The sequence below is a fragment of the Lutra lutra genome, chromosome 7, assembly GCF_902655055.1.
Source record: "Lutra lutra chromosome 7, mLutLut1.2, whole genome shotgun sequence".
Taxonomy (NCBI): domain Eukaryota; kingdom Metazoa; phylum Chordata; class Mammalia; order Carnivora; family Mustelidae; genus Lutra; species Lutra lutra.
This window is the reverse complement of record NC_062284.1, coordinates 2,859,328-2,876,833: the sequence shown is the minus strand read 5'-3', so window position 1 is coordinate 2,876,833 and position 17,506 is coordinate 2,859,328. Positions and strand designations below refer to the sequence as shown.

At 43.7% G+C, this 17,506-nt stretch overlaps 1 protein-coding gene across 1 annotated transcript; it reads right to left on the bottom strand.

The window, feature by feature from the left end:
- Nucleotides 1-32: 32 nt before the first annotated feature.
- On the bottom strand, nucleotides 33-17,491 carry SAXO2 (stabilizer of axonemal microtubules 2). Its single transcript, XM_047736112.1, has 4 exons — nucleotides 17,333-17,491; nucleotides 14,699-14,878; nucleotides 9,316-9,518; nucleotides 33-2,810 (listed from the first exon to the last, which is right to left on the bottom strand). Exons 1-4 carry the CDS (start codon nucleotides 17,368-17,370, stop codon nucleotides 1,867-1,869), a joined length of 1,365 nt encoding a protein of 454 aa, XP_047592068.1. The 5' UTR covers nucleotides 17,371-17,491; the 3' UTR covers nucleotides 33-1,866.
- Nucleotides 17,492-17,506: the final 15 nt, after the last annotated feature.

The window sequence follows — 17,506 nt, the reverse complement described above, 5'->3', positions numbered from 1 at the left end:
TACTCCCTACTGTTTCATTTTGAGTCTATAATCATGTTTTCTATGGAAAAGGCAAGAGTAGTTATATACAGGTTAACCTAGATAAGACTTTATTTAAAAAGCTCCCTTTTCCAGAGAAAATTTGGTACAGAAATGATTTCATGAAAATTCATTCATTTTATTGATGCTTTATTAATGTTGCCTAGATAAATAATTCTACATATCATAATTTTCACTAATAGATACAAATGTAAATAAAAACAAGCTACTTTCAAATATTAAAAATGTTTTAGCCAAATACTGGTGCACTTACTCTCAAGTGAGCATGTTGTTTGAGACAACTTTAAAGCTACAGAAGATCAAACTTTGTGCTACACTAAATCATACTCTCCCATAATACAATCATTTATCAAAGAAAAAGAAACAATAGGAATGTGATTCATTAGGACATTTTCAGCGTTCATAAATGGAACGTGTTCTTCCTGGTTCACTTACTAGGATCATTCCTCCCCTCCCTTCTTAGCACTTAGTTCACTCTGGAGAAGAAGGACGTATGTCACTTTGCCCCACCCTGAGCCTGCCCCTGCTCCTGAACCCTGACTCCGGGTATGGCCATTAGGTACGTCCTAACCCAAGGTTATCCAGAAGATTCTTCACCGCTGTCAGTCATTTCTAAAACTACTCTAACAAATACCTTTTTCCTTCCCATAAGTACTGTCTTTCAAACCATGTTCTTCTCTGCATCCAAGCTCTCCATTCTCTGGAACGAGCTCTCTGGCGCTTGTGGGGCTGGAGAGGACAAGACTCTTTAGGAATCAAACCACTCCTAAGCTCAGAGCAAATTCGGTCATTTTACAATCCTTGCCTCAGGCCAGAAAATGAGTAGTGAGTAGGTTAGTTACCTTACTTTGAAAATGGAGAAAACAGGTACAAAATGAGATTAAGGAACTTAGTGTGAATGCCTGACATTTGCTTAGCACTTTTGCTTTTGGGTTACAATGAATCATATGATCTGATGCTCAAAACGCAGTATTTGTGAACTAAGCAGAGCAGATGTCCTTTTAAAAGTGCAGATACTGGGGCTCAAAGCCGTGAGTCATTGGCCCAGGGTGATGTCATCGGGACGCCAACTCAGAGCCTTGACTCCCAGCCCACAGACCCTTTGCTGGTTGCACCACAGTTCCTCTTATGAACTTGAACATGGTGAGGGGCAGTGTGACGGCCCTCAGCACCACCAACCACAGTGCACTGCGTAGATGCCCTGAAGTCTGAGGACATGAAGACCACTGTCTTGGATGAGGAATCCGTGCGTCATTTTCAGAGGTGGGCTAGACAGTCCTGATGTCCTTGATACATGAAAACTGTATGTGAGTAACTGTGTAGTTGCCATAATTAAAAATGTACGGGTACATGATAATAGACTGGAGGCAAGCAACCAAACAGTAAGTTGGGGATTAAAGTAGTTCAGTTGGGAATGTCCACGATTCAACTTTCAGAATAGCATATTAAAGGACAATCTTGGTAAAAGAGCAATACAAAATGGATTTTAAGGTTCTTATTTCTTATAATTAATTTTGCAAATTCATTTTGAAAGATTTAAAAATGATTTGTTTTAGCTCTCCCATAAATTATTTTGACTATATAAAATTGGCTTTGGGGCGCCTGGGTGGCCCCGTCGGTCAAGCGTCCAAGTCTCAATTTCAGCTCAGGTCATGATCTCAGGATTGTGAGATTGAGCCCCATGTCGTCTCTGTGTTGGGCTTGGAGCCTGCATAAGATTCTCTCTCTCCCTCTTCCCCTCCCCTCTAAAAAAAAAAAACCCCAAACTCTGGCTTTTCCCTTAGAAAACCAATATCTGTTAGCTTCCTTTTAAACATGATTTGATGATTAGAAGGCCTCCACTATGGGCGTGACCTTGCGGAAGAATTTATGACCTTGAGAATTTGTATTTTCAAAGATATAGCCTGGAGGAGAAGGATAGCTAGCAGGGCAGACTTCCTGTTTCTTCTGTGTGTACTCTGTAGAGTACATGGTGGTGTCATCGAACGGAGCAGAACTCTGAAACAGAGCATGCGTGGGTTTGCAGCTCTCTGTCCGAATCAGCTCGTGGGGCACATAGTGAGACCTGAAAGTGCTCCAACCATCGAATCTTCCAGATGGGTTGGAAATCTGCTGCTGCTGCTTAATAAGACCTTGACGACAGCATTCCCAGGCTGGAAAATCTTCCTTTGTGGTGCTTTTTCCTTGAAAAGGGACATTGTTAAATTTTTTCTGAGAAACTGGCCTGATGGGACTAACACGTTTGGTCTGATAGGGAACATAGTCGAGATGGCTTGTGCTGTTTAGCTGCATGGTACCTGCAGGCGGGACATACTCCTGTGGTTTCTTGACTTCGGGTGGTGGGATTTCCCATGGTTGGAAGCTTTCGCGGAATTCCGTGCTTCCTTCAAAATGAGCATTTTGGGTCACTCTGGTGTATGGAGGTCGGCAGATTTTCGCAGTTTCACCAGGAAGACCCTGAAAGTCATATCGATGAGTTGTGAGATCCTCAAAGGGTCGACTGGTTGGCTTGTACACTTCTTTTGGCCTTGCAAACTTGAGTTCTAGCTGATAAGGTACGTAATCAAGGCGATGACTTGTATCACCATTAAAAGGGACTGTAGAACGTTTGACCACGGGGCTGGGTTTAAAGCTTTGCCTGGGCTTTATCTCCTGAGGAACGTAGTCATCCTGAAATGTGGTTGAATTTCCAAATTTCATGGTGGGGGGGTGGTAAGCTTGTTCTGGTTTATAAAGGTCAATTTTCTGAATGTCCCAAGCTCTATAATCATCTTGAAAATTTAAAAAGAGAGCATTTAAAATACTGCATAAAACAACCATCTTCTAAAATTCATGACTTACTTCCCTCATTGCCAAACATCCTTCCATTTCCTTCAGAAATCTGAACACTAATCAAGTCTGAAGTTGCTCAGATTCCCCTGATTTGTGTTTTCTTCATATCCACCTTCCTCTTCCTATCTCCCCACATTAGTGCATAGAATTTCTACTTCTAGATTTACCTGAATACACAACAAGGGAATGGAACATCTGAGCTTGGATTGTTGATAGTTTTTGAAAGCCTATATTTTGGGTAAAGACAGAGTTTAGGAGATTATGGTTGCATTTTCCAGGAACTGGTTGGGATTTTCACCATAACACATGAAATGAAAAGAAACCACTTATTTGTGGAGCATAAGAAATAACACGGAGGACATGGGGAGATGGAGAGGAGAAGGGAGTTGAGGGAAATTGGAAGGGGAGATGAACCATGAGAGACTATGGACTCTAAAAAAATCTGAGGGTTTTGAAGGGGTAGGGGGTGGGAAGTTGGGTGAGCCTGGTGGTGGGTATTATGGAGGGCATATGCTGCATGGAGCACTGGGTGTGGTGCATAAACAATGAATTCTGGTACACTGAAAAGAAATTAAGAAAATAAAAAATAATTTAAAAAAAAGAAAAGAAACCATAAAATCTACTGATTAACATAAAATCAAAGGCCCTGATGTGTGGGCAAAAGTGATGGGGATATTATTCTTTGCCTTGGAGGGACTCCTCAAATGAAAGGGAATTTCAACCCATTATACTGTAGGAAAGCCTACCAGATTCCCTGAACAAACCTACAGAATAACTTGTACTATCCCAGAAAGATCATTGCCTTCAACTTCAGCTTTTCAGAAAATGGACTTCAAGATATCATCAAAAGACAGAGGGCCATCTAGAGGCCAGAGGCCTGAACTGAGTGCTTTTACACATACCAGAAATTGTATGTAGAATTTAGAATTGAATACCAGAGCTAAGTCTAAGATTTAGGGTTAAATACCTTAATTTTTCTTCTTGTGGCATACATAGACCATGGATGGGAAACTGAAGTACTTATATTTCAACCAAGCGTTATTTAGGTTTTTTATTTCTAGATGAGAAAGGTAGAAAGCTAAGAAATACAGTGGAATTGACTTCACCCAAAGAGATGTACACCAAAGGTTAATTTATAAAAGAAGTTATACAAGATGTTTTAGAGTCTAAAGTCCATGTAATGTCTATTGGAAAGGCCAAAACTCAAATGCTTTTTATGTGGATTTACTCTCTCCTTTGGAGAGAAAAATCCCTCACTCACAGACATTTCTGCCCCAATGACCAAGTTGTGGAGCAAATGGTTACCTCTACCTCATCAACCTACTGATGTTCATATGAGAGTGGATGTGTGGACCAAGAGCAGACAATCTTCAGGCCAGTAGAGACAGACAAAACAGCCTGGCAAGAAGAGATGAGCTGGGTAAGCCATTCTTGTTCTTGTGAACCCAAATTTGAAAATATGGAAACAGGTAAAAGTAGGAGATGAATCTAAAGTATGCCATGATGTAGTAGTTTGCTCTCATTTGAACAGCTTTAAGCCCGTGAGGTATCTGGATGTGTTTGCTCACCATGAATGTCTGTATGCAGACCTCCATCCCCATCCATATATAATGAGCTGTTCGAGGTTCCTCTTTGAAGACAAAAGTCTTGAGTTGCACATGTTAGTTCTCTTCCTTGATATTTGGAACTTGTTCCCTGTGACATCTTATAGCACCAAGCCAGGGGGCTCCATCCTGGGGATTTCTTTCTCAATCTATATCTCATCAAACAATCCCCATGGTTTTAATACTACCTGTAAGCTGATGGCTTCCAAAGGTTGAATCTCCATTCCAGACTTCCTTTTGAACACCAACCCCCCATACATATCTTCCTACTAGGTATCTCTATTTCAAGAGGCAAATTGACACTTTGTATGCTCCAAATGAATTATCAATCTTGGAGTTCTAATTGAAATTTTTATTTCATTTACATTTAATGTAATGAATGATCTAGTTGAGTTTAAGTTGACTATATTGCTATTTACTTCTTTCTAAATGTTCTTTGTTCCCTTACCCCTTATTTTCTGCCTTCTTTTGGATAAAGGGTATTTTTATTATTCCATTTTCTCTGTTAGCATTTTAATTAGAACTTATTTTAGAATAAAAATGCATTTTTGACTAATTAGGGTATCTTTTTGGCCTACTTGAATTTAAATTGGTATTTTTACCACTTTTAGAGCAGTCTAAGAAACTTTCAACGGTGTAATTCCATTTACACCTTCCTGTCTTCTGTGCTATTATAATTATCTCTATATTTATGTAAAAATATATAATTATTCTTGTGACTCTAAGAAGTCAATATTCTTTTATATGTACCTATAAAGTTACTCTTTCTGTGTGTTTCGTTCCTTCCTGGATTTCATGCTGCCCTCTGGAATCATCTTCCTTCAACCTGAAGAACTTTCTTTACTACTTTTTGTAGTATGGGTTGGTTAATAACAAATTCTCTGGGGTTGTTGTTTGTTTGTTTGTTCCTGGAAACATTTTTATTTATTTTTTGAAGGATATTTTCACTAGACGTAAAATTCTGGGATTTGTTGGGTTTAAAGTTCTAGGTTTTTGTTTTGTTTTGCTTTGTTTTGTTTTTACCCTTTCAACACTTTAAATATGTCATTGCATTATCTTTGGGATTCCGTGGCTTCAGATGAAAAGTTAGGTATATTTCTAATTTTTCTTTTCATAATTAATGCGTAGTTTTTCTCTTACTGCTTTTGAGAATTCACCTTCACTTGGTTTTTGAATTTTGATGAAAGTTGCCTAAGTGTGGTATTCTTTGTATTTATCTGTTTGGGGATTTGTTGAGCTTCTTGAATCTGTGGCCTGATTCAGTCATCAGTTTTGGAAATTTCTTGACCATCATCTCTCCAGATATTTCCTGACTCTTCATTGGTCTCCTATTTTACCAGATGCTGGGGTCATGTATAAGTAAACCATAGACATTAAAATCAATGTTATTCTCAATAGGAGAAAGCCTGGTCTTTCCAATTTAGATCACCCTGATCCAATCAGGAGTTGAGCTAGGCTGGTATTCAGGGGCACTTTTAGTTAGACATAATCTTCCTCTGGTTGAAAGGACAAAAGTTGTGGTGTGTTTGCGGTAGAGCCCTCATTCTGTGGGAATTTCCCTTCTAAGCAAGAAGAAAGCTGTACTTACTCCCAAGTACAGCTGTGGGATCCTTCTGGCCCAGTCTCCTAGGCCATCATACCCCCTACACGCTCAGCAAACATCCTACAAGGAAGACCAGCTATACACCTGGAGGACTGATAGGTTCCAGTGTGTCGTACCAGTCCACATATCACGTGCTCCACTCATTTCTCTTTACCCAGGAGAGTCTCTCTGCTTCTGCCATGCTCAGTTTTCCACCAAGGCCCTGGTGTGACCAGTGCTCCAGAGAAGTAAACAGCTGGCTATCGTAGCTTGCCGTCTTGGCAAGTTTATTTGCTTCCACAGCTGTCTCATGCCATTAAAGAGATTTTGTACACTTTAAAAAATTATACATGTTTTTAGCTATTGACGCAGAAATAATGGCTTTCTGCCATTTACTATATCCTCCCTGGAAACAGAACTCAAGCATTTTTAGCAGCTATGAGAAAAACGTTAAGCACTTCAGTCTGGTAATCAGTGCTTCACAGTCTGATCTCTACCTGCATTTAGAGAATTATACCCCAATCTCTCAGTTCCTGAAATCCTCTGTTTACAGAACAACCCCTTTATTTTTCTGGCTCTGTGCATTTTTGCTCATTTCATCCTAGTTTTTGTGTTGTCCCTCCCTCTCCTATAGATCAATACTTACTGGTCTCTGATACACTCCCAGGCTGGCCTGAATCTTGTTCAGTCTAAATTTTTGAAACATGATTTGTTCCATTAACTTTCTAGTGAATTATCCTCCTCCCTAGTGATAACACATTTATTTATTGCTACTATGGTTAATTTTTTTGCTACTATCGCTTCTTTTCCTCAACCATAAAGTATGTTAATAACCACGCTCAGTTCAGATCTCTGTATTCCCTACAGTGCCTAGCACAGAGCAGAGTATCCCTTAAAACATTTACCAACTCCAGTGCTGGTCTGTTCTCATCATCTACATTTTAGTATAAATGACTTTCTAACCTGAGGCTGCTGGGAGCAGATAGGTTTCTGTCTAAGATTAACCTGTCTCATAGAACTGCGTCTCCACAATCTAGATGCTACCTTCTCACCACAGCCCTACAGGGTTTCCTCTTCCTTTCTCTTTATCATATCCCCTCTGTCTTTCTTCTGTTCTCTGATTCTCGGTAGTTAGTGAGAGTCTCTTCTCATCGTGAGTTCTCACCAGTTACCGACCTGTCCTTAAATAGGTATCTACAAAACCTAGATCATCACACAGAATGAGTACTGCCTTGGCCCTTACGATCTCATCTCATGCTTCCATACCTGGCAATATTTCCTCACTAGGAAAGGTCAGAAGCGAGAAAGCCAGAGGGACCCCAGGAACACTGCATTATGGGGGTGGAAGTATGGAAATCTACAGGAAACCCAGGTAATGAGAAGCTAGAATGTGTGTGTGATGTGTAATTGTCACAGCATCAGGACAATATTACTGATATGTTTTGATAGATTTTGTAGGACAAAAAAAGAAAAGAAATTCCTACTGTGGTTGTTAAAATACCCAGTTGTTTTCACCAAACAACTTTATGTCAAGTTGTTATTTTATGTCAAGTTGTTATAGGAGTATCTGACCTCCTCTGCATACCAGGAGATACAGACCTGTAATTGTTTTATGCTAAATTGCATTATAACAATATACTTGTTGACCGTATACATTGTCTTAAAACTTTGCTCCTTGGGGCACCTGGGTGGCTCAGTGGGTTAAGCCCCTGCCTTCGGCTCAGGTCATGATCCCAGGTCCTGGGTTCGAGCCCCGCATCGGGCTTTCTGCTCAGCAGGGAGCCTGCTTCCTCCTCTCTCTCTGCCTGCCTCTCTGCCTACTTGTGATTTCTCTCTGTCAAATAAATAAATAAAATCTTTAAAAAAAAAAAAACTTTGCTCCTTGTGTAGCACCTTATGTGCTCACAGCCAAAAGGATGAAAGCACAGTGCTCCCAACCACCCTACTTCTAGGTCATAGCCAACTGGTAAACATGTGTTTGCTTACCCATTGAACTGGTAAGGGCGATATTTGAAGAATACACATGTGTTCAGCTGCTGTCTATTTAAACTATAAACCACTGCTTTTATTGTGGGTGACATCAATTTTATAAAAGCGCTTTATATGAGGACATACCACTCAGCTGTATCACATAATGAAAAGGATACAAACTTAAATATGCAATTACATTATTAACAAAAAATAATAGGTACTAATAAGATGCCTTTAAAAAAAAAAAAAGGTCCCACTCTCCAAGAGCAATAGGGTATTTTAAAATCAGGTTGATTTGGGGAAAGCAACTAGCCATACATTGTCCAACCCCTGGCCCTTCTGAGTCAGCTGCCGACAGGGAGAAGGTATTTGCATGCTTCTTCCACGCTGGAAATCTTAGAGGAGCCGGTCTCCTAAGTGGTGCCCCAACATTGTCACGGGGTGGATAAGCCTCTTTTATTCTGAGTTCAGTATCGGGAAGGACCTGCTTTATCCTTCACCCTAGTCTTTATCACTATAAAGGGAGTATTTGGTTCTCTGACTGCTAACACTTTTGCTGTATCAGTTGGTTCAGAACTTAAATGGTTAAGAGGGTTGCTATTTATTTGACCTTCTGAAAGACTCCAGTACACTCAGTAGAGTTCCAACTTGTTCTGGAACAGAGAGAAAGGAACAGTGCCAAATCAATGTGGCGTAATGTGACATAATGCTTGTCCAATGGCATCCTTTGTGTTTACGGGTGACCCTTTGAACAACACAGGAGTTAGGGGCCCTGCTCCCCTGTGTAGTCAAAAATCTGTACAGAACTTTGACTCGCCAAAACTACCACTGGCCTGCTGTTGGCTAGACACTTCAACAGTAGCATAACAGTCAACATATATTTTGTATGTTATACGTATGGTATGCTGTATTCTTACAGTGAAGTAAGCTAGAGAAAAGAAAAGGTTATGAAAATCATAAGGAAGAGAAAATACATTTACAGGACTGGACTATATTTATCAAAAAGAGTCTACACATACGCAGATCAAACCACATTGTTTGTGGGTCAACTGTGTATGTTTTTAGGTAGAGAAAATGAATTATGTGGCTAAATTTGGATAGAAATCCAGGTCTTTGAGCTCTCAATCAGGCAAATGGTCTTTTTTTCGCTATACTATGTTGACCAAAACAAAAAAAGTTTTCCTAAGCCATGACAGCTAAGTTTGGCAACACACCAAATTATGACTGGACATTGGATGGAAGGGAGCCTTAGTTTTGGGCTCTTTCACTTCTGAAATGGCAAGTTACCTTTATAGGTTGGGACAGTGTCCACCTTTCCTTGTTTAACTCGTTGTCTTTCCAGAGGCCGGACTATGGCCACAGGCTGCACTTTGTAAGAATTAAAGTCCCGTTTGTAGGTAGTGCCGAGATCGATCTCCCCCTGCTTCAGTTTGTATTCTTCTGGCACGTGGCGAGGCTGTTTGACTATCTCATAAGGACGATAATCCGATCTGAAATATATAAGTTGGAAACATAGCCTCACAGGTTTTTATTTCTAATTATCCCAAAGCAGTATTGAAATTTTCAAGGTTTATTTCAGTTGAAAAGTCCAAGAAGATAGTAAAATGGTGATAGTTGTTAAACTACTGAAAAGAAGTCATTTAATTCCTTTATGTCCTGTCTAGTGACTAACGTCTTAAGAAATACATCAAAAATCCTAGTTTTCAAACATCATTAGGATGTGGATCTTCAGCTGATTGGATCTTACGTAAATAACATCTTTTTTTTTAAAAGATTTTATTTATTTATTTGACAGATGGAGATCACAAGTAGGCAGAGAGGCAGGCAGAGAGAGAGGGAGAAGCAGGCTCCCCGCTGAGCAGAGAGCCCAATGTGGGGCTCGATCCCGGGACCCTGAGATCATGACCTGAACTGAAGGCAGAGGCTTAACACACTGAGCCACCCAGGTGCCCACATAAATAACATCTTTAAGTAATTCAGTTTTTTCCTAACATGGAAGGAAATCTTAGGTGAAAAATTTAATGAGTCTAAGAAAAAAAATTTATAATATATCCCCTGGGTCTACTTTGTCAAAATCCTTATTCATCCTAATTAAAAACTAAGCTCTTTGGGCATGCTCTCTTCTTACTGAAATCATGCCATCTTCCTGTTTATTGTTAAAGAATCAATTAAATAAATTATTAACGTCTAAACTCTGGCCTTCAGTTGTAAATCACATTGATGATATGGATGTGACTCTGACTCAGCTTCGGACCCGCGAGAAGCCCTTGCCATGGATGAGAGCCATAGTGCAGTCCAGCCACTGTGGGCATGCTAGAACATTCTGTGGCGGAAATGGTGCTGCAGACACTGGGGCTGTCTGGGGGGTACAGACCCAGAGTGACTAGATGGCCTGGGCCCAAATCCTGGCTCTGTCGTCCACTGGATGGATGACCTTGGGCAACTTAGTTAACCTGGCCAGGCCTCCGTTTCCTTCTATGAACGAGGACAGTCGTGTCATCTAGCTCATGGGGCTGTTTTACAGACGGGCGCACACACGTGAGCACATGTGTACGAGAGCTTGGTACACAGTAAGGGCAACATGTCAGCTACTCTTGTTATGACTACATGTCTTCAAAACTGTGTTTTTTCTGGTGAACTCTACTGACCGTGTCCCTCATCTTATTGGTTTAAGTCACCTTGTATTAATCACTATTCTCAATTTATGTCCCCAAGCTCCTAAAACCAAAAGCCTCACTGACTCCCTTCTCCTTCTCAGGATATGATTTTCTAGACTTGGCTCCTCTTCCTCAGCCCCATCCACCCATGTCAAGCTGAGGTCCAGCGCTGCCTGAATGGTCACAGTGACTTCTCTGTGACTGAGTCCCTTGGACGTCTGTCGTCCTCTTCCCCGATGGGCATTACTGCCCACTCCCTGTCTCCAGGAGACTCTCTCCTCCTGCCTCCCTGCTGGTTTCTCCTGAGTCTCTGATGCAGCTTCATCCCCCTCTCCTCAGCCACGAACTACCAGGGGTTTCTCAGCACTTGGGCCTGTAGTCGTTCCTCTTCTCCTGCAGTGCTCCCCCCTGAAGACAGCTCTACTCCCACAACTTCCATTCCTTCCGAAACAGAAATGACGCACCAATTTCTCTCTCCACTTGGACCCTTCTCTGAGCTCCCTACCCGTACTTGCAGAACCTCACATGCCCCCAGCCAACCTGGGCCGTTTGCTGGTGCCCATCGTAGCGAAGGGCATCCCCACAGGGACCCCGATCTCGTCCCTCACACCGCGGCTCCCTCCCGTAGCTGCCCCTTCATCAACTGCCATCACCTTCGCCTCCTAAATCCCTCTCAGATCTCACCGTTTTCTCCATCATTACCACAACAGTCCAAACTCCCACAATAGCTCATTCGATCAAATCAACAATTCCTAAACTCATTTATCTGCGTCCACTCCAGCTTCTCTCTGTCTTTTCTCATCCGGTTCCCAAAGGGATCCTTTCACATGCGAATCGGACAAGTCCTTCCTGCCCTGAGCAGCCAGGCCTCTTCTTTAACCCCCTTCTCCACCCGCCCCCCCCAAATACAAGCCAGCAGGCAGGCAGACAAATGAGCAGGAAAAGGAACCTTCGGTGGCCTCTTACTGCTCTAAGGACACAGAAAACACCACACGTGGCCCCTTTGCCGGTCCCTTCCTCTTGCTTTCTGCTATTTCCTTTCCTATCTCCTGCAGTCAACTGCTTCACACCCTTCAGGATTCCACGCAGGAATCCATCAGAATCCGGCAGGAGAACACAGGCGGTAACCTCTTCAACACCGGCCACAGCAACCTCTTTCAAGGTATGTCTCCAAAGGCAAAGGAAACAAAAGCGAAAATGAACTTTTGGGACTTCATCAAGATCATTTCCCTGATAAAGTCAAATCTTTTATTCTGCCTCTCAAGTCATCTCGTGCCTACCCTTCATGGATTTTCTCCCCGGAGAGATTTTGTGTTTATTTTGAGGGACGTCTTGCCCCCCTCACTAGACCACAGCGCCCGTGAGCACAGCCACCCCAATCCCCTGACCGCTCTATCCCCGGGGCTCAGCACCGTGCCCGACACTTAACAAGCGCTTACTAAGTATTATTTAAGAGATAAATAGTAGAAATCACATACCTCTTATTCTCAAGACATCTGAGTTGTTCTTTGTTCTTCCCGAATACCAGCTAGAGGGACAGAGGCTAAAATGCAATCGGGGAGTAGAAGAATCGGGGGGAGGACAGAGAGAAAGCTTAGCAGTCTTGGTTTCCCTAGTGAGAGTAAATGTTAGGAAGTGTACCGCCACACCCAAAGCAGCTTTCTGTGGAGGAGGGTAATGGGTAAATACACTCTTAGTCATCGGATGTGTCCCCAAACACAGGACACGTCCATAGCCATCCTTCCAGAGCCAGGCTCCCCGCCAACTCTGGCGGTCCTCGAACCGCACTGAATGTACTAATGTGCGTCCAGACATCTGCTCCTCACACAGTCTCGTCCTTTAGTCTAGGGAAGCATCCAATGACCCTTTATTCTCTGTGCAGGTACATCGGCTTCCTGCTGCCTGGTCAGCACAGTGGACAGGAGGGAGTGAAGGAAGGGCTCTAGCCCCCCCGCGTGGGGCTCCGGGAAATACCGCAGTTCCTCGGTCTAAATACAAAGAAAAGATGCAATGTTTTCCTCAGTGTAGAGATGATGATTTAAGAAACAGAAATTTTAGTTTTATTGGCATAATTGGACTTTTTGGGAGTTGGGAGACCCTTTTCTTTCTTTTGGTGGTGTTGGTTTGGCTGGTGGGTTTTTGTTTTTTTTTAACTATGAAGGGACAGTGAACAAGTCAACTGACAAACCCAGAATGGAAAAGCAATTACCTTTTTAAATAAGGATATGGCACATTATACTTTCCCAATTTCAATATTTAGAACTAGTTAAATGCAAAATAGTAAAAATTGTGAAATCTCCATTGAGCCATTAAGGCACGGAGGCAGAATGAACGGTTCGAAGAAAAAGGAGCAATCACGCCCATTTGCTCGTCTCAGTCACTCAGTCTCTTCATCTCCTGTGCTTTCATGTGTGTCTTGTTTACTTATCTGCAGTTTTGTTTTCCAACTGCCACTCCCACAAGGCCGCGAGCCACGGCAGGGCGCAGTCCTTCTCTACGTCCCAAGTCCCACCAGCGGTCAGTACTAGTACTTGACCCTTTTCACTGGGAGATGGCGACTAGAATGGCCAGCGATGCTGGTTAAAAATGCAGATTCCTGGGGTCCACTCGGTTACCTATTGACTGTTTTAGGTAGAACTCTGGAATCTGCAATTTTAACCCTTCCAGATGATTCTAGAGCACACCAAGTCCGAGGGCTGTGGAAGATTTTCAGGTCTGTGGGCGAGCCGCACACCTACAGAAGTCAAGCCGTCAGCAAGGCCTTGTTACTTCAAGAGCTGCCTGGACTGTGAAAGGTAGAAGCATCGGACTAGAAGTGGGAAGGTTTCAACCTTTGCTCATGCAAGTAGAATAAGCTCCATCTAAATGATATGAAAACAGGTAATGCAGCAAATTAAATTTATTATAGGGCATTGTAAATCCCCAATTATAGAAATCTGATGTATGCATTCCTTGAAAGCAGAAACCTCTATTGATCTTTTTGTACTTAACATGTAAGATTGGACCTTGAATATGGTGTGCACATTAACAGAATTAGGAAAAGAATTAACCCATTGATGAACATATGAAACAATTAAAAAAAAAAAGAGCTAAGTCCAAATGAGGAGTTTAGGCTTAGGAGGATTTTTTGGGTCTATAATTCACTGAATAAATATTGAGTACCTACGAGGTGCTAGCAGGCATCGTACTAGGTTTCTGGAAGTAGAAAGCTCAGATAAGAACAGATACAGTCCCTGCTTGTGTGGGCCTCTGGAGTGGATCCATGATGAACAGTAGGAAGATGCTTTGAGGGCTTACATAGGGGACTGTTACCCAGCCTGAGAACTGGATACACGTGTGTCAGAGGCTTTCAGAGTGATAACTGAGTTAAGATCTATAGGTTACATGGATATTAAGTGGGGTGACATTTCCAAGTAAGTAAAATAGTATATTAGAAGGCTCCATGGCAAGGGAATCCTGATATTTTCAAGAAAAGAAAAATGTCCTATGGGATGTGAGCATTAAAGAGCACAGTGAAAATAAATTAGAAAAGCAATTAAGGACCAAATCATGAAGGGATTTTGGTATATATTAAATACAGTGGGCAAGTAGAAATATTTTAAGCAAGGAGGTGATTCGGATTAGAACTGCATTTCAAAAAGATCATCTCTGCAGGCTGAAGTATAGGAAACAGATCAGAGATGTAAAAACTCGAGCAGAGACAGAAAAAACAGGAGGTTTCTGTATTTCTCTAGTTGGAGATGACAGTGTAAAGCAGAAAAAACCTAAGAGATTTTAAGTGTTTTTAAAAAACCAATAAAACTTTTCATTTCCCTTTTCCCTTCTTATTTTCTGTCATTCTAACTTAATTTTTGTCTTTCTGTTTTTCTCAAGTTGTGACTGGACTAGTTCCTTGCTTCTTGAATTGGTTCAACTTCGATCAACTTAATAGTTCACTTTAAAGAGTTAAAAAACTTTATTAAGACCAGAAGAGTTGGGAGAGAAATAGGTAAAGCAGTTAGTTTAATATTTACTTAAATGTTGTTATTCCTTCCATTTTACCACGGCCTGCTCGGAATTCTTGCTTGGGTTTAAGACTCTGAGGTGGAGGAACATTGCCATACGTAGGGTATTTTTCCAAATATTCAGTGGTGGGGCAAGATATGCCAGAACTTTCATAAATCCTTGTGGCTCCACGTGGACATTGATGTCGCCTGTGCAAACACAAATAAACTGAAAGATTATTCTGACTTCCCAAAATATTTTAGGATAATTGTATCTTAATCAGAGAGATCTTCAATACACACAGACTCTCTAAATGTAAAAGCAGCTTTCCTAAAACACAAACACAAAACACCTTCTGTTTATTCTGCAATGGTATTTATCAAAACAAGAAAAAATGATGTTCTATCCTTTGTGGTGGAGACTCTGGTTTCCTCTGACAAAGGTTTAGAGGGTCTCCTCGTACTAAGAAGCTGAAAAGCTCACAAGCACGGCTCCCGGGGCCCCTGCCCAAAGGTTCCGCGCAATTTGGCTTTCACCTGTTGGACGTTCACTTGCTACTCGGACAGTAGCGATCTAGGGAGAGGGGGAGAGCGCAGCCCCGCTGCTGGCAGCATTGTGGGGGTGGGACAGAGGCTGGAGCCCTAGTTGTCAGGAAGCATTCAGGTTTCCAAGGTGCCTTCCCAACAGACCGGCAGCTCCCTGACCTTGGCGGTAAGGGGTGGTTCTGAGGCCTACAGCTCGGCTGCAGTTTCCTCGTTGTTGGCGAGGCAGGGGCTCCCTTAGCAGCCCAGGTCTGAGGTGAGATTTTGGGGAATTTTTCCTGAAAAGTTTATTTTGGAAACTGTTTCTTCGGTTCTTCCAACAATTCTGTGAGCCACACATACTCCTTAGTAAGTTCTTTTATTTCTGGGCTAGGCCGCAGTAGATGATATTGTCCATAACGCGGAATCCTGACCAATATATCATATAAGCTGACAGCGCACAGTGGTTGCAGAAAATGGGGTTGACCATTCGGTGCGGCCGTAGCAAGATGCAGAAATTGTAAACAGTGAAAAAGTGGGTTGTGGAGTATAGTATGATGGTACGCTGTTTCTCCGTTTCCTTTCGGAGGACTTGTAAAGCAAGTCTTAAAGAACATTTATGGTGGGGACTATGATTGTGAGGGATTTTCACTATATTGTACATTTTTTGCCTTGCATTTTTCACACCATGCCTCATGTATATTCATTTCATACTCAGAAAAAAAAAAAAAGAAAAAAGAAAAACTTCTTAACAAGACAGAAAAACCCAAGCAAAGAACAGAAAAGTTTAACATCCCACAATGCTGAAATAGGACGTCAGCTTCTCAGATCCGATGTCATTTGGGGACCCGAGCTATGTGCTAGGGCTAATAGTACAAGCCCAGGGAAGGCTGGATTTGAAGAAAATGCATATGCTGTGCCGATGCAATCAGAACTGGCGAGGGGATCGGAACTCAGTGAACCCTCAGGAAGAACACAAGAGATTGGCCGCTCTGGTTGGAGGGTTCTGGACAAGCAGAAGAACTGCGGCGCAGAGGAGAGTGAAAACACGGTGTCGCGGCTCTTCAGGAAAATTCCAAGTCCGAGGGGTCGAGAGATTCGGGATTGCTGGCTGGCAGCTGAGGCTTTGGGAAAGTCCTGAAGTGACTTAGCGCCACACCTGATCTCTTGGGAAGCCTAGGGACCCGGTGCTTACTGTCATGCATGGAGGTCCTGCTAGGGGTGCACCGAGTTACAAGAATCAAGTCGAGGCACTGGAATTTCTCGTCGTTCTTAGTTTTATTTTCCAGCAAAGGCATACGTTCACCTTGTAACAAAACAAATAAACACTGAAAAGCTTAAAAGGAAAGCAAAAGTCTCCTGTCCCAACGTTTCCAGTATCTAGAAAAGAAAAAACTTTCTGACGATCTCTCCTTTTTCCTTTTTCTGGAGGCTGCGTCGGCTGGTTAATTTTTTTACGTGCTTTGAATACCTTGATTGATCCGCTTAAATGACCTCCCAGACACGAGACGGACTTGGCGGACACCACCGCACTCACTTCCCGCTGTCCCGGGGTCGGTCGTTCGGTCCGCGGCACCCACGCGCTCCTGGCACCGAGCCCCGTCCCGGGGCCAGCCGGAGGCTGCAGGAGGACACCGCGTTTACAGGCGTGGGAGGCTGTCAGGCGGGCACAGGCGCCCAGTCCGGGTTTCAGGCTGCAGCCACGGCCCTCTCAGTCGGGCGGATCCCGAAGGGAGCCCCGCCTGGAGCGGACCGGGCCGCGGTCGGGCTCAGGGAGAGCGGCAGGCGGAAGGACGCACCGCACGGGCTCAAAGCCCATGCACTGGCCTTGCGTCCTCCTCCTCCCTCGTTCCCCCGAGATGTCCGGAGCGTCCACTGTCCCGCCGGGATCCGATCGCACCCCCGGGCAGCCGGAGGACCGGCCGCTCCGGCTCTCGCAGCCTCCGCCCGACCTGCGGGCGCTCAGCGGGCGGGCGGCCGGGGGTCTAAGAGCAGGGGAGGTTCGGCCCCGGAGCCCGGCCCGTGGGAGGAGCGGGAGGAGGCTGCGGAGCGGGCGTCCGCGTCGCTTTATCTCCGGGGGCGTCCGCGACGAGGCTCCGGACACCCGCACCCCGGCCCGCCGCCGCGCTGGCCGTTCCTTACCCGCAGGTGCAGATCTGACAAAGACATCGGCTCCTCATGCTCTCGGCTGGCGCCTGCCGCCCCGCTGGCCCTCAGCACTCGCGGCTCTGCGCGGCCGAAGCGCCCGCGGTCGTCAGGGCAACCGCGGGCGCCAGGGAGACCGACGCGGCGCCGGCTTCCGGCGCGTCAGAGGCG

Excerpts from the sequence above, each read along its gene's own strand:
- SAXO2 (XM_047736112.1), bottom strand. The coding sequence starts at position 17,370 with ATGAGGAGCCGATGTCTTTGTCAGATCTGCACCTGCGG. Across the intron at positions 14,879-17,332 it reads TGTCAGATCTGCACCTGCGG|GCGACATCAATGTCCACGTG; the intron begins GTAAGGAACGGC and ends GTGTTTGCACAG. Across the intron at positions 2,811-9,315 it reads CACTGTCCCAACCTATAAAG|ATGATTATAGAGCTTGGGAC; the intron begins GTAACTTGCCAT and ends TAAATTTTCAAG.